This window comes from Petaurus breviceps, unplaced genomic scaffold (genome assembly GCF_028583685.1).
Source record: "Petaurus breviceps papuanus isolate PSGF00001 unplaced genomic scaffold, PetGlider_PUasm1.0 688, whole genome shotgun sequence".
NCBI classification, from domain to species: Eukaryota; Metazoa; Chordata; class Mammalia; order Diprotodontia; family Petauridae; genus Petaurus; species Petaurus breviceps.
Genome location: NW_027186457.1, coordinates 22,173,209 through 22,190,261, shown reverse-complemented (window position 1 = coordinate 22,190,261; position 17,053 = coordinate 22,173,209). Strand labels below are relative to the sequence as shown.

General features: G+C 37.5%; 1 protein-coding gene across 6 annotated transcripts in view; it reads right to left on the bottom strand.

Annotated features, from left to right (window-relative positions):
* Positions 1 to 644: 644 nt before the first annotated feature.
* TSC22D2 (TSC22 domain family member 2) overlaps positions 645 to 17,053 on the bottom strand; it is a 52,716-nt gene continuing 36,307 nt past the window's right edge. For 3 of the 6 annotated variants that reach the window (XR_011171715.1, XR_011171713.1, XR_011171716.1), the window contains 2 exons: positions 3,686 to 3,737; positions 2,014 to 2,092 (listed from right to left, as the gene is read on the bottom strand). Coding sequence is in view for 2 of the 6 variants with exons in the window: in XM_069104747.1 (XP_068960848.1) it covers positions 1,832 to 2,092; positions 3,686 to 3,737 (313 nt within the window). In the remaining 4 variants the exon portion in view is untranslated. Of the gene's footprint in view, positions 2,093 to 3,685; positions 3,738 to 3,887; positions 3,973 to 17,053 lie in introns of all 6 variants that reach the window. The other 3 variants (XM_069104747.1, XM_069104746.1, XR_011171714.1) reach the window with 2 other exon arrangements.

Genomic DNA, 17,053 nt, shown 5'->3' with positions numbered 1-17,053 from the left:
ATAATTTCAAGGGAGGATTAGACTCCTGGTATGACCTCAGGCAGATCATAACCTCTCCATGCCTCAGTTTCCTCAAATGTAAAAGGAAGTGGTTGAGCTGGATGGTCTCCCAATGCCCACATTAATCCCGTCCCAGGACAATGGATAAAACTTTTTTCCTAGATTACTTAATTACACACAACATTGCTATAGTCATTGTTCTCATTCTTGTAGGTGGCTGGTCTTCCCACATTCAAGAAGGAGTCACATGAAGTCAAGGCAGACAAGGATTTTCCATTCAAGTGTGAGAAAAGTAAATATTAAATGGCAGATTAAAATTTTTTCATGGTCCTTGAAATAATCTTCAAGTCATTTTATACATAAAAGGTTTTAAACTGCTATTAAATCCATTTTTATTGCCTCATTAGGGAGGAGTTTGAATTTTATGAAATGTTAAGTCCAATTAAACTTTGAACACATGTAGTCAAATATTTCAACAAAACTGCAGTTTAATTTCAGAAAAAGTGTTAAAATATATATATATATTTATACATCAATTTCTGACATACACTTAATGTGTTAGTATACACAAAATGATGCTTTCTCTTGAAACTGTATTTTATGAAATGTACATTTTTAATTTAAATACTCAGTATACACTGTACTTAATCTGCATGTTGCATTTATTAAATACATTAAAATCTGCAATGTAACAAAACGTTTTCTGCATACGAAATTCAAAACACCATTTTAAATGAACAAAAGATGGCTCACTTCATTTTCTCCTAGTGCTAGCACACCAGCTCAGCTCCACCCACACCAGCTGTTCGTTCTTTTCATTTGACATTGTTCACAGACTAATACATATTACAATAAGAGTGCTGGATAAAAACATGAGGTACGAAAGTGGTTCAAAGATTACAGGTCATGCAGATCATGCTAGACAGCAAAAGAAAATTGTGAATGAGAAAACACTAAATAAAAATACATAAAGAATGTGCATTATAAAAAAAAAAAAACCTCCATTACACAGCTTTGCTTCTTTGGTTACAAAGTAGGTTGAACAATTTCACAGCTTTTTATTCCCACCCAAAAAAAAGTCATACGAAATGTTGAAAAGCAGAGGAATCATGGCAATTTCTCTATAGAAAGTAGAAACAGAAATGAGCAAAGTTTTCTTCATCAAAATAGCCCATCAATTATTTATTATATCACAATAACTGGTGACTACCTGTACAGATGCACTATGGTCTTCATACTTACACTATACAAAATTTACATTCAAGCTGGGTCTTTACTACTGAAAATAAATACCAAAGGTAAATTGCCATTAGTGTTAGAAATATGCCAGGATTCTTTTGTTCAATTATTGCCTAAACGTTTTACCTAGTAAATGCAATCCCGTCTATCAAGTCCTTTACTGATACTTACATTTATTTTTTTTAAAAAATTAAGAAAAAATTCTGTGACATTGTTCATGTACATTATGAAAATAGCAGCCCTGTAATAAATAAAACACAAAGAAATGAAAACTAATGTAGGCAAATGTTACTTCTATTGAAAGAATGGCGGCTCTTTAGATGAATGGTTACTTATAACAAGATAGGAAGGCTCAAGGTAATCCATGGACAATGGGAGAGTGAGCGCCACCAAAGCTCTTAGAGAGCCCGCCCGCTCATGCGCACCAGGTCACAGGAGACTCTCCTTGTGTCCTGATGACATCTCACAGTGAGGACTAGCTCCTGGAGAATGATTGTCTAATACTGAAAAGGCCAAACACACGCGTGGCTGCTCGCTCTCATCTCGAGTGGAGAGAACCCCAGTGGCACACAAGGACAGAGGCGAGGAAGCTTTACGCTGAGGACACATTCGGCTGCTGAGGAGGTGGCGTTGGCTGCGGAGGCTGTGCTATCACGGTCTGCTGCTGAGAAGTGCTACTAGGATTGGCCTGTTGGGTGGAGAGTTGGGATAATTGATCATTGTTTGAAAGAGATTTTAACAGTGCATTCTCTCGTTCAAGTAAAGAGTTTCTTTCGACTAATTCTTTTATTTGTTCCTTCAGAACTTCCACCTCTTCTCTTACTGCATACATCAAATGGCTTTTCACCAGATCCTGTAAACAGAATTAGCAAGGTCAGAGACAATCCATTCTTAGGAACTAAAGGATTAAGACATTTGACCAAATCAGTTCTTTGGGAACAACAACAAAAAAACCCTGACTCCTGAAAACTGGTTTTCAACCTATGTTTTATAGTGTGCCCTTAATATCTCTATGAGAATAAAGCTCCCAATAGAATGAGGGGCAACTCAAGTACTTTGTGGCACCTTTCAGAATAGGAGGAAGAAAAATGTAGTTTGCTAAATGTCCTTAAAGCTAAAAACCTACAATGACGGTTTATTCCAGCAACAACGAGATCTCGCTGACTTTCACTGTCCAAAGGAGCAAAAGGTAGTGACAAGGGTTCAAAGGTGGATGGATACAGGACGCAAGGCTGGAAATAAAGGGCTGGAGTGTGGAAAAGGCGTCTGCTATTTAAGTCTAACAATGTGCAACTGTTAGCAACCTTTGAGATTGTTACACTTAATTCTCTAACACTTTCACTCGTGCTGTTTTGAACACAATGCTCGTGTGCAGCTTACTAAAACCATGTGTATCCATCTACCTACATATCAAAAGCCAGGAATATGAGTAATCTAATCTTAAGGCTCCACAGAACCCCAAGGGTCCACTGATAATATTTTAAGGGTTCCCCAAAGCTAGAGAGGAAAGAAATTACATCTTTATTCCAATATAATTCTCTTCCTTTGTGACATTCTGAGAAAGGGGTCATGGATTTCTGATACACACACACATAAGGGTTTTAACACTCCCCCTTCCTAAAGCATTAAGAGACCGAACCTGAATGGTTCAATGAAAAGAAGACTAATGAATTTAATTTATTTCTGAATGATCCCTCCCACCCCCCAAAATAACCAAAAACAAAACCCCAGCAACCCACAAAGCCCCTTTGGTAAAAGGGCATTTAAAAAGCTTTCTCAGTGAGTTGAAAAGGGCAGAGTAGTATTGTGTTGAGAGCACTGCAAAGGGTGGGCCCTTTAAGTTCTACATTTATGAATCGGGCACACTTAGGGCACCTCAGTTTCCTCAATGACATAATGGGGGCTCAGGAGGGTTGGAGTAGATAAATTCTGAGGTCTCTGCCAGCTCTAAACACAGAGCTGTGATCCAGTGAATGAGAAGTGGAAACCATGAAACCATTCATCTGGGTCAGGGGTGGGAGAACCTGTGGCCTCAAGGCCATGCAGGGTCTCCTTGTTGTTTCAGCTGTATAAAGTTCTTTCTGACCCCAGCTGGTGTTTTCTTGGCAAAGAGACTGGAGTGGTTTGCCTTTTCCTTCTCCAGTTCGTTTTACAAATGAGGAAACTGAGGCAGACAGCACTGAGTGACTTGATCTCACACAGCTGTTAAGTATCTGAGGCTGGATTTGAATTCAGGACAATGCTCTATCCACTGAGCCATTCAGCTGCCAATCTAGTTGTGAAAGCTGAATGAAGTCCCTATAACAAGCAGGCAATCAAAAGAATGCATTTTAATGAGAAATTAACCAAACTAATTTTTGGCAAGGAAATGCCCACTTACCAACAGAACCAACACATCCTGGGCAATGTTTAAGTGCCGTACAGAGTCTACAAGCATCCTACTTACCATCGCCTGCTCTATTTTGTTGTCAATGGCTACGACGCTGGCCCCAGATGCACTGCAAGAAAAAAAATTAAACATTTTATTAAATGGCAACTTAATAACCCTTACAAAGTGCCTACTACTATGTCCAAGGCACTAAATTCAGCCCTCCCTCTTCTAGCCTCTAAAACAATATGACAAATTGTTAATACTTTTCACATTTTACCTAAAATATCATACTGGTTATTTGAAATTATCACATTTAATCCACTTTGGGGATTTTTATAACTGTAGGTATTCAGTTTCCTCATCTGTAAGATAAAAGGACTCGATTAGAACACTCCAGTACAATTCCCTTCCTGTTTTGTAAAGACAGTATGCTGTTCCAGCTATGAAGTCATTCCTAGTTTCAAAAACGAACATACTCCCTTCATACTCTTCATTACTTTATTAGTTTTGCTAAAAGTCAGACATTCTGCTTTTATAGCATCCCAGATACCAAAAGCCTTAAGAAAAGATAGTTATTTTTCATGGTTTTTAATGTAGAAATTCCAATTATCACTTAATAGGGGACAAATAAGGGGTAAAAAAAAAAAATCACATAGTTTTCATATTTAAATATCTGCTTCTCAAACCATCAGAATGACTCAGAAAACTCTATAGCAAACCATATAAGCAAGGGATTAGTGTTCTGGAGCCTACAAGTCAAGGCTTTTGAGGCTGAAATGCCTAACAAACTATCCTGTTAGGTGAGTTTTCCCTTGAAATGTTTAAGAACACTTAGCATATATACGCACCCAAACCACATAACAAAAGAACCACCCACCACTGCCTGAAATTAAAATGTGAAAACTGAGATAAAACATTACTGCTTATAGAGAAAAGGTATACTTTCTGTGTCAATGGGTAACTTTTAATGCTGAGTTCTTGATATATGCCAAATAAAAGACAGGGACCGGTCCACTCCAGGAGGAGTGGCCAAGGGCACTAGAGAGGTTGAGGTTAAGTGATCACAGTCACATGGCATATGTGGGAGAAGTAGAGGCTTGAATCCAGTCCAGTTATCTATTCATTACATCATGCTGCCTTTTTCATATATAAAAGGTTTTTTAAAAAATGCACAAAACAGAAAGTTAATGACATACTTTTGTTCAAGACTCACTGCCAGTTAGTTATTCTGTTTTTTTTTAAGTATTAATGGGGGGTGGCTAGGTGGCACAGTGAATAGAGCACCGGCCCTGGAGAAAAGAGGACCTGAGTTTAAATCCGGCCTCAGATACTTAACACTTATTAGCCGTGTGACCTTGGGCAAGTCACTTAACCCCAACTGCCCTGCCCTCCCCCATCAAAAAAAAAGTATTAATTACCTGTGCTACATTTTATCAGATTCCAAAGCGAAGTCTACAATAAAAAAGCATTTAAATTCAATGTCTGCCTCAGAATTCATATGGAAGGTGCTCTGACCCAGAGCATCTTCCACGTTTTCCTATTTTTGAAATTTCCACATGTCAAGACTGAAATAATTTCTAAGCAATTTTATGACTTGAAACTCCAGTTAATTTCCAATTAGTCAAACATTTGTCTTATCTTTAAATAACTATATAAGAGTATGAACTAGAAACAAGTGACATTCTTAACAAGGATAAATGTGACTTTGGATCAAACACAACTCCTATTACAAAGTAGTCAGCCACCCACCGTACTATGTGCTAGGCACAAGCTACATTGTGGGGAAACAGAGAAGGGCAAAAACAGTCCCTGCTCTCAAAGTAAAGTTAGTTCATAGTCTGATCAGGGAAATGATATAAAATTCGTAAGGCACCAACAAAACATTTTTAGGATAAAGGGACAGTGTATTAAGGGTACTTGGAGAAACTGGGATTCTAACTAAGACCTGAAAGAAGCCAGGAAGCAGAGATAAGGGAGACAATGCCCCCTTGGGAGAAGGTGTAAAATCTGCCAGGAGTCAGGTGGTGGAATGATTTGTGAAGGAGGACTTCCTAGATCCAGGGGTAAGAGGGCAACCCTGAGTTTGAGGAGTGACAGGGTGAAGGGTGGAGACGGCGGGCCAGTGGAAAATGGACCCTCCCTTGTCATGAAGGTACCTGACACTACCTCCACTTCTGTGCTTTGACATTTACAGAGCATCCCCTAGGAACCCCATTTTATAGGGCTGAGGTTTTGTGCATTACCACAACAAACAAGGAAATCATGCAACTCCACAGTCACATCAGAATCTTATCCAGGCAAATGGCCACTAAGTCACTGGTTCTTGATCCTCTAGTCCCCAGATTCTGTTGCCCTCAGCTTTACCTACTACACATCCAGCAGGTTACCCCACTACTGCATAGCCCTTGGCCCTTCTTCTTCTTTCCAAGGAGCTACCTAGGTTTCAGTGTTTGCCTTCCTACCCTTTCTCACTCTCCTTCTTTGGGAAATGTTCTTCATAAAAAGAGTTGCAAGGGACATCCAAAGTTTATCTTCTCCAACCCATACCAGCAGTGTCTCTCTACAGAACAACCCCCAAAGAATAGTAATGATGGAGAACTCATTTCTCTGAAAAGGACTTTCAACATTTGACTAGCTTCCCCATTTGGTCAAAACCTACCCTTGTAAATACAAGGATTACTTTTGCAAAAATGACTCCTCAGTTTACTGAGAGATTAAATGATTTGTGCATGGTCTCACATTTAACACTCTTAGAGGCAAGGTTTAATCCTGGGTCTTCCATATGCTTTGACCCGCATTCCTATCCAGAGATCCACATATCTAATTTAGGAACAGAATTCAAACTTGCCTGGGTTGCAATTCTCACCATAAAACCATGCAGAACTGACAAATCTAGCTGAATCTGAAAACAGGGTTGCATACAGGTTCTTCCCTTTCTACTCAATTTAAAAGAAAATAAAAAATGTATAGTCTACAATCTTAGTTCCCAAAATTCCAAATTTAACTTAGTGCTATTACTTACTTTTTTATTTAAAGCATTTACTGATATAAATTATATATATAAAATATAAATTATATATAAATAATAAAAATATATAAGTAAATAAATAAATAAAGTAAGCTACAGCTTAAATGTGCACTAGGAATTCTGTGATGCTCCATATTAACTTCTACACAGTAGAATCTTCTTTGACTCTTGCCTAAGGCAAGCTCCCAAAGAGGGGGGAAATGAACTTGAATTTACCATGAAAACAAGCTAAAAAAAAAAAATCTCACTTTACAATTCTGCCCAAGTAGACATCTGGCTACTCCAAGAATCAATCGCCCCCTTAGGGCGGCCACGTGGCCAGCGCCGGCCTGGGAGGCAGAGGACCTGAGTTCGGATCCAGACCCCAACACAACACAAAAAACTAGCTGTGTAACCTTGGTTAAGTTACTTAACCCCAACTGCCTCCCAAAAGGAAAAAAACCAATCGGCCCATCTCTCACCTCCCTACACTCAATATGCCTGATCTCTGCAGTCTGAACTGCTGAACTTCAGTGTCCCCTCCCCCCACAGCATCCTCTGACCTCCGGTTAGGCTGCATGTTCTTGAGCAGACCGTAAGCTCTTTCGGGGCATGAACAGTCCCACTGATGTCTTTGCAAGACCAGCACAGTGTCTTGCTCATCATATGTCCTTAATATTTGCTAAAAGGATAAGGATATGACATGGTTTAAAAAAAAAGTGTAAAAAGAATATTTTTGGTAGCCTCTTGATAGCACTATAGATATTCAATAACAGGTATCTAATTCTTTCCTAAATAGTCTTTTAGAGAAGCAGTCTTTAGTCTGCTGATCAATAACTAGAAAAAGGATCTGCTGAGTAACCAAAAGTGACGTGGTTCATGTTACCCTTTGGGGATGAGAGGGGGATCAGATGGGATTATTCTCTCCAAGTATAACTGGCCACATGCAGGGTACTATGCTCCTGTCTCATTCTTATATCCGATCAAGTCCTATAGTTAATGTCTTTAAAAATCCATTTGCCCAAACCAAAAATAAAATTCATTTGTGCCTTCAAGATGGAACTCTTGGTTCTGAATTTACAACTTTGATCACACAAATCACAACACATAATAAGAGTTAAAATGATGTTTGTTTTAACGGTGCTTTCTCTGGCTTTTACTCTCTCTAGAACCAAATGGTGAATTTGGTTTTGCTGGATGAAATCAAAGATGTTTAAAGATAAACATAAATACCTGATTCAAGGTCTCCAAATAGCTCTGAATACAAAGATATTGTATATCTTCAAAGATATAAAAACAAACACCTGACTAACTTAATTAGTATACTTGGGAAATAGGATGTTCTGGTTAATTGAATTTTCTGATAAATTAGAGACTGTGTTCTATAATCCTTTTCCATTTTCATCTCTGCATTAAAACTCTAAAGCATCAGTATTGGCTTGAATAGAAAGCAGAGGCCAGAAGAGCTGAGTTCAGCTGCCATCTTCTGGAGAATGAATCTGGACACTAGGTTAATCCTTCTGAACTTCCGTTTCCTCATCCTCAACATGAGGATTAATAAATGACTGGCCTTACAAAGCTGCCATGATGCTACAATGAAATGGCCATGAAAAGTACCTCATCTACCTGTAAAGGGCTACAGTCAATCAACTAATGAGTAAGGTCTTCTATCTGCCAGGCACTGAGGACCCAAAGACAAACTTTCGACAGGTGGGGCAGATATGCTGGGGAGTGTGGTGCCAACCAAGAAAAAAAGCTAGAGATCTGAAGAGAACCTGGACTCAAGTTAACAAGCACCTATTATAGTCTGGGCAATGAGGATACAAAGATGGAAGTGAAATAAGTGCTAGGAAATGTGTGCATATGGCCATATGATTTCATTGGTCTAGTCTAGAACATAGTTTCTCAAGTGGATGATAATCACCCCCTAAAGCCTCAGGGTACCATTGCGGGATGCTGAATAAAAATAAGGTGGGCGGTGGGAGCATATGAGAAGACAATTTTGAAAAATCATTCATACATGTTTCATCTGTTGTGTAACAAAGTCGTAGTTTTATTTTCCAAATAAGCACACAAAATGCAAGGTCTTAAGCAAGTGTTGGCAGTCACACAGTAAGTAGGCCACACGTTTAAGGTGAGGGTTATGCATCAGGAGGAATATGCATGTGATGGCTTGTTTACAATATAATACAATATGGTTACATGATTCAATATTGTGTTATCAAAATTTCAGTGCAGGAAAAACCGTACAAGTTTATGATAAATTATTACATTTAAAATGTGTAATTTCAAAAAAATATTTTAACATTTTTTTTGTGAAATGAAAATACACAAAAACTTCAAGGTTTAACGTTAAAGAAAGTAATTTCCAGGGGGTGCTGAATCTTTTTTTTTAATGGGATGGTAGGCCAAATAAGTTTGGGAACCTCGGGAGTAAAGGATTCCCGGTGTGGAGGTTTCCCTTGCAGAAACAGATGGCCTAGAGGCAAGAGGGGAAATGGCCATCTGACACTGCTATTTCAAGTCAAAGCTTGAATGCAAGTCTTCATGTCTCTAAAAGTCTGTTCCTACTCTATCTCTCTAAATACTTAATAAACAAACGGTCATGTGGCAGGAGGAGGGAAAATTATCATACTGGATTGCACCCATTAAGGGCTGTGAAACATTTTTTTCTCTTTATACCATTTTATAGATGAGGACACCAAATCCCATACAGGTTAATAAACAAAGGTCTTCTGAAGGGTTGAACAGATGAGAAATCAATGTCAGACCTTGAGAACTAAGAAATCCATCCAGTCCACCCTCTAGATAAAACCTAGATAACAAGTGGCAGATGTAGAACACAAATTCTTCTCATTACTCTGATTCCAAATCCAACAATTCTTGCTCCTGGATGATCACGTATAACATCAGTTCTCTTAAGGTGATGATCCCAATCCATTCTCTTCTATTTTGCTCCATCTGAGGGCAAAAAAAGCTGAGGACTCTACCCCTTAAGTTTATCCTCCAGTCTCCATGTCTGATCTATCCCTATCTATTGGCTCCATTCTTAAAACCCCATCCTTTATCTGTCACCTCTTCAAGATCATATCCTGAAACCTAACTACACTAGCTGCCTCCCTCTTGCAGTCTGGCTTCTGGTCATCAATGATGCCAGAAAAACCAAATTCAATGGTCTCTTCAGTTCAAGTCATCTGAAACTTGCAACCAACCCAACCTTGCTGGCTACTTCTTCCTTCGTATATGCATGTTTTTCCTATTCTTTCACTGAATTCATTATTCATTTCTATCCTTCATCCTCTTTTCTACCTTCTCCCTTATAATATCATTCATTCCCTCTTACCTCTAATCAGGAGACTCCCAAAGTTACCATACCACGTAGCTCTTACCTCTTCCTTAAACTCCTGGGGTACCTATTTACTACCTATTAGCCACTCACATTACAAAGATGATCTTTCCCATTTCTGACCTGCAATTTCTTTATAATCTTCACATGTGCAAAGCCTGGGAAAGCATGCTTGGTTACTCTCAAACAATATTAACTCAGTCTTAGCTTAAAAGGGGCAAGGTCTCCCACTGCATCCTGGGCCACCTCCAGTTGTCCTGTATCTGGCCACTGGACCCAGATGGCTCTGGAGGAGAAAGTGAGACTGGTGACATTAAACAGCCCTCCCTCCCTCAAATCAAAGTCAGGTCATCATTTCCCTGAAGGTCACGGTCCTCTTTGAGAATGAAGGACAAACACAACCAACAACCTCGTCGGGCCCCCCTAAATCACCACAACCACTTGTGACAAGTCTCCCTTCTCCAAGCCATACTTCATACAGCTGCCAAAATAATCCTCCTAGGCATGGATCTGGCTCTTAAAGCTTCCTATAGGCTGAAATACAAACTTCTCTGCCTGTCACGCTTATTCATGCCACCATCTCCTTTATGCAGGTTAAGTTTCAGAATACCAATGTCTTCTATTCCTCTCCTCCAGGTGCTCGTGAGGAAGGCCATTCCCTGAGCTTTCTCATCTTGTCAGAATCTTGGTCTTCCAACAAGAAGCAGATGAACAGATAGATTCCTCAAAGCCTTCTCTTGAATAAGTGATCTCTCCCTTCTCAGGGCCTCTTCTAAACTACTTCAGCAACACTGAATTGTTTCTATGTTGTTCCTCCCAGTGATCAAAAGTGTGGGATTCAGCCACTTCTGAATTCTGGATAAAGGATTCTTAAATTTCCTAGCATCCTCCTCCTTTTACTCAGTCACAGAGTTAGGAGCCAGGGTTCATCCCACTGCACCATGCTGCACGATCATCCGCACAATGGATTTAAAGGACAGCATGGTTAGATAAAGTCTGAATGCAATTTTAAACCACATAAATCTGTTGTCCATCAAAGCTCTCACAGAACTACCCAGCTCTACTGCAAATGACAATGAAAAAGTAAAAGGCCTAGGACAGTGTTCAGGGGCTTAAGGGATCCAGAATGACACAATTCCAGAATAATCATGGTTTACAGGAGCAGGAAGAATGCTTTGTTATATCCAATTAAGCACCATGTGCTAGAGGTTACACAAGTGCATGAATTCAAATATGAATGTGACTGAATTTTTTTGTCATTTATCTTATCTTGTCTATTCCCAGAAGGCTCAGCTCTGAGAATCAGGGAGGCCACTTCCTGGAAGAGACTTTCTACTCAAAGACCTTTATGTAGCCAGCAGAAATAGTAACATCCAAAACAGTTAGATGTTAGAAACTTGAAAACATCATAAAAGCCTGCGTGCAGAAGTCTAAGATAACTTAACCTCAAGTAAGTTAGGTAAAGATCAAATTTTTTAAAATTAAAAACAGTAACTTACTTTGATCTTCCTTAATTACACATTTGGATTGCGGAAGCTGAGAGATATATGGTCGTATCCAGGCTCTGAATTGCATATTTGTGGGGGACTAAGTTTTCTCATTAATACAGTGAGTCTGAACAAGACAATTTCTAAGATCCTTTCTTACTCTTAAGGTTCTAAGGTTTGCTGGACTAATTAACTCAAAATCAACAGTTGACAAACCTGAACATGACAAATTATAGACGGACAAGCAACTTAAACCATTTCCATAACCCACAGAACTAAAAAAAAAAAAAAAAAAAAGCATTTGAGAAAGACAATTATGGACAGGGAAATGAGAAGCACTTCATTCAGCAGGCATTGTAAAAAAATTCAATGATTAACACCAACTATTTGATTCAACAGAGGAATTTCAAATTCGAGTGTTAGTAATTTCATTGCCCCTCCTCCACCCACCTAATTGGATAACTTAATATGAATGAGAATCATTCACCACAAGCGTATGTCATTAGTATCAGGCCCCACATTTCAAACAGTGCTACAAACACCACAGAGCAACAGTGTTAAAGCATGGTCAACACTAATTGTGTATAACTAGGAAGAATGTTACATATTCTCAAGTGAACTCTATCATCAGTATCACATAACTGGATTAAATAACATAAAACGCTTTTGCATATCTTCCAAATAACATGTGGCCAAAGAAAGTGAACTTAGAATTGACTAATTTCCAAATTAATTTAGTAACTCAATTTTTAAAAAATGTATTAGTGTTCCCCACAAAATACATATCTATAGAGACATATTTCATATCATCCTTGTAAAAATATAAAAATTATGAAATCCTTTGATAGATGTCATCAACAGTATTGGTGAGATGAAATAAGTGCAGTTCCCTTTTCTGTTTAGCTTAGATTAATTTTTTGTCCTAAGTACCTAGAAAGAATAGCTACTTGTAAAGCTATTCCTTGTTATTCTCCAACTTATGAATCAATTATGTGAATAACTTTTACTTTAGACTCAGAGCCTCAAAAATACTTTGACACAAAATAAGTCAAGCATCTACACAACTACAGACAATTCTATTAGCACTGATTACTCTAAAACTGGAGTGGTATTGCATTAGAATAGGAGTAGACAATCTTTCAGTGTTTACAAAGCATTTAACACACACGAGAGCCCTGTGAGGTTAAGTAGAGTCCTTTACTCTCAGTGACACTAAGTGCCCTGCCCAAATATGGTTACTGAACGCCAGTGGCAGGGATCTGAACCCAGAGTTCTCTGATTCAAGCCTGCCGCTTACTCTATTATCTATAGCATGTAGTACCTCAAATCAGGCCTGAGCCAGATTAAAATATAACTAGGAAACATTAAACAAAATAGGAATATAACACCACATGTTAGTTTGTGGCTTTCTAAGTCAATATGCTGCCACTATACTACATCAACCTGCTGATCTCATCCTTGAGGCCCCAGAAAGTGAAGTCAAACAAGAATTACAATCAAAATCACAGAGAAAATTATCGGTGTTGACAATGATCATTTTAAGATGTGGTAAGAAAAGATTATTCACTTATTAATAGACATACTAAACGTATCTAGTTGTTACTAAACTATATTCTGCAGGAAACTCAAGTCTTAAAAACAGATCATCTGAATGGGAAACATTGAATTCCAGAAATTAAGATCGCACTAACAACATTTGGTAATCTTCTGTCTTTGGGCCAAGATTCTCAAGACATACCTCTGAGCTTCATTTTCCTCATTTGTATATTGACTGTAATAAAAATGAGCTCTAATTTTTCTTCTATGTTGCCAATTATTATTTTAAACTCTGGTAACTCTCCTAAAAAAAAAACAAAAAAACCTAACAAGATAATATTAATTTTTCTGTTTTCACTTAAGAGTAAACAAGGAAAAATAAGTAAAACAAGTAAAAGGAGGGGAAAAAAAATCAGGAAAAAGTTCCTCCTGTGCTGAAATCTAATTCTCCCAGGTGAATGAGTTTAAAAGAATTACCGGATCAACAAATTTTACTCCCCTTACATGACTAGTTACACTTCAAGCACAGGCATTACACATTAAAAGGTAACTTTCTCCAAGTAATTCCATGTAATTAGCCAGCATGATATATAGTTAAGAGAGCTGTATTTGGAGTCAAAAGACCTGGGCTTGAAACCCAGAGCTGACACTTTATACCTGTGGGCCTTGGCCAATCATTTTCCTAACCTGGACTTCAACATGCTCATCTGTGTTATATTTTTTACCAGTCAAAATTTAGTGTTATGACAATATGCAATTTTGTGCACTAAAATGTTAAATTTAACTAGTATTAACAGAAAGTAACAGGTTAAGGAAAAAAAGTAAAACCTATTACAAAAATGTCTACATTGTCCTGAGCACCCCGATTCTTCCTCATGCCCACCTACCAAATGAGGCAAATATTACAAGCAAAGCTGGCTAGCCTGCCAGGGGCTCCACACCTGCCTGCTTCAGCACTGCTTCTTCACCAGCAGCCAGGTGTCACACACATCCTAAGTGATGAGTATTCTGACATTATTGTACTTGGCAGTCAAGAATTTTTATAACCGTATTTTAAGCTGGGAAGCAAACAGGGAAATTTAACACTGAAACAGTATCTAGAAGAATTTTTTTAAAATTCTTATTAAAAGAAAATTAAGTATAGTTTAGGAAATTAGGAAAACTATGGTACTGCACTGTGAAATAAGCACAATGGCAACATTCTATTATTAAAACCCAAAACTATGTTATCAATTATCTTTTCTCCTGCTTAAGTTAAAATCTGCTGGTAGTTATGGAATACAAGGAAACAAATGTAGTTATTATATCAAATGAATCTGTTTCAGCATACAACTAACTTGTCAGTTTTTTTTTTGAGAATGTTGGTAACCTAACACAGAATGATGTTTGACAAGATGAATACATATTTCCTTCCTATGAGTCAGACTGAAACGTTTAAAGTAGAGTGTGAGAAAGGGGTAGGAGGGAAGCACTTTATTAACAATATTGGAGTTTTTACTCCAACATTAGAACTAATTTGAAAGTTATATCTGATTACATTTAAATGGTAATCATTATAGCAATACCTAGGGTGATTTATACACAGCATCTACTTATTTCATTTTTTTAGGGATAAAGTGATGAAGTGCTAGGCCCAGAATCAGGAAAATTCAGATCCAGACACTTACTAGTTGTGTGACTCTGGATAAGTCAGTTAACCATACTTGTCTCAGTTTCTTCATCTGTAAAATGAGCTGGAAAAGGAAATGGCAAACCATTCTACTATCTTTGGCAAGAAAACTCCAAATAGGGTCACTTAAAGAGTGGGACATGGTTGAAAAATGACTGAGCAACAAAATAATAAAGGTCAATTCTCTAGGTGTTCTCAGGTCCCAAATTTAATGACATTTTGTGGCATCCTAGAGAAGGAGTTTAAGGTCTTTCTTACATACTAGATGCATATTGGTATTTAATTCAGTTTTTCTACCCATGCTCATATCAACAACAAAGAGGGCAAGAAATTTTGGTGACAGATTTCCAGCTCTAAAAAGTGCTAACACCCGTTAAGATTCTAATCCTGCAATATTAGTTATTTAATTTAAATTAAATTATTAATAAATACTATATTATTTTATTATTATTATATTAATAATTATTATTTAATTTAAAAATTTTTTAGTTCATTTATTGAACCTATTTTGGCTAGATGTTGATAAACCAGGTATGAATTATTCAAAGGCCAATCTGGACGATGGCAAGGTGGTCTATAAAGAAAGTCTGCTGTAATTCACACTGGCACCCATATTATTAAAAGAATTTTCTAGAATTTTTGGATCTCCAACTTACAGATGAGCAAACGTGGATTTGTGAAGGCTCTTGAGTATGGTCTACACAACTACTAAGGATATGTCAGAGGGGAATATAGTGGTCCAACTACTCTACTACATGGATACAGGTAAAAGCTGAGAGAGCATCAGGGTAATGCCTCTTATAATGAGGACAGGAAACCTTAGTTACTGATCCTCAATGAGCTCTCCAGTATACTGTAAGGCATTGCTAGTATTTATTTATAGCACCCCTAAAACAGTTCTATCTTAGGAAGCTAGATCTAACTGGAGCCAAGAACATTTTTAGTAGGTGATTTCCAAACCTTAATTTGAAAGGATGCTATCACATATGAATAACAGGTGGTTGGTCCTATTAAAAAATTTTTGGGATACAGGTTAAACCAGGGGTGAGGAACCAACAGCCTTTAGGCCACATGTGGCCCTCCATGTCCTCAAATATGGCCCTCTGATTGAATACAACTTTCACAGAGCAAATCTTAATAAAAAGATTTGTACTGCAAAACTTGGACTCAGTTAAAAAAAGGCTGTACCCAAAGACTGAGAAGGCCTCGTGTAGCCTCAAGGCCACAAGTTCCCCCAGCTATGGGCCAGTAAACAAAGAGTCACAGTAAAGAAGAACAGTAGAGTTGGAAACCTGGGCTCAAATTCCAGAATCTCTCTATTAACTGTATGAAGTCTTAAGTCAAATTCTTTGTTTCTATTTCCTTATCTGAAAAATTGGGAAAATACTTGGGCCTTCTGTCCTACTGGACTGCTGTGAGTCCATATGCAAGAAGGCACATAAAGTGCTATGTAAATCCTGACTCGCCAGGGGGATTTAATGTCAGCCACTACTATTAAATTATCTAAAATCCTTCCAATTACTAATAAGAATTGTCAGAGCATACAGTGATTTGGGAATGTGGTTTCAGTAACCTCTAGGCATTAGCTAATTTTGAGTGGTAATTGCTTCCATTAAAAACAGTGGCAGAACTGATTTTTAAAGAGATTAACAAAATATTAAGCTTGTCAGAGCAATTACAGGGTAGTACATTTACTGTTTTCAGTCATCTGGCAATTTAAATTATTTTAGTAACTTAATTCTTTTTTTTTTTTTTTGGTAAAAAGGTGCATATTTCCTCAATAGATCTAAGATTTAAAATCCTAGATTTGGAGGTGGGTGGGAGAGCCATGCACCAGTCAACTAGGCTTTTCCTAAACTTCACGGATCCTTTTATCATAAAACTTACCATTCAACAACAAACTTACCTATGATAATGTTAACAGCATTGAAGAGGCTTAAATTTTTCTCTATAGTATCATAGTATCTAGAAGTATATATGGTTGTCTTTTTTTTTTTTTAAGATAAAGGAAGGTGGGAGATAAAATAGCCTTAAGGAATTCTTAAAGCAAAACACCTAACAGAATGAGTTCAAAATATTTCAGCAAGGAAAAGAAAAAGGTTTAAAAAAAAAAGGTTTCAAGGAAAGAAATAAGTTTAACAATAATTTCTTTGGTTGAGATCAATAACATCTAATGGTTTGGGGGGAAATTTCCTTCTAAAGGTCTAAGCAGAATCAATCTTATACACCACAGCTTTACATTTTTAAAAAATGCCTCTAGAAAATACATGAAACATGCTAGATAAAGAATACAAAAATTAAAAAATCAACACACCATCTAAATACTATGGAAAAAATTAGTAAGCTGAGAATGAGATTTCACCCAGCAGGGCTGAAGTCTCTGATAAAAATTTCAAAG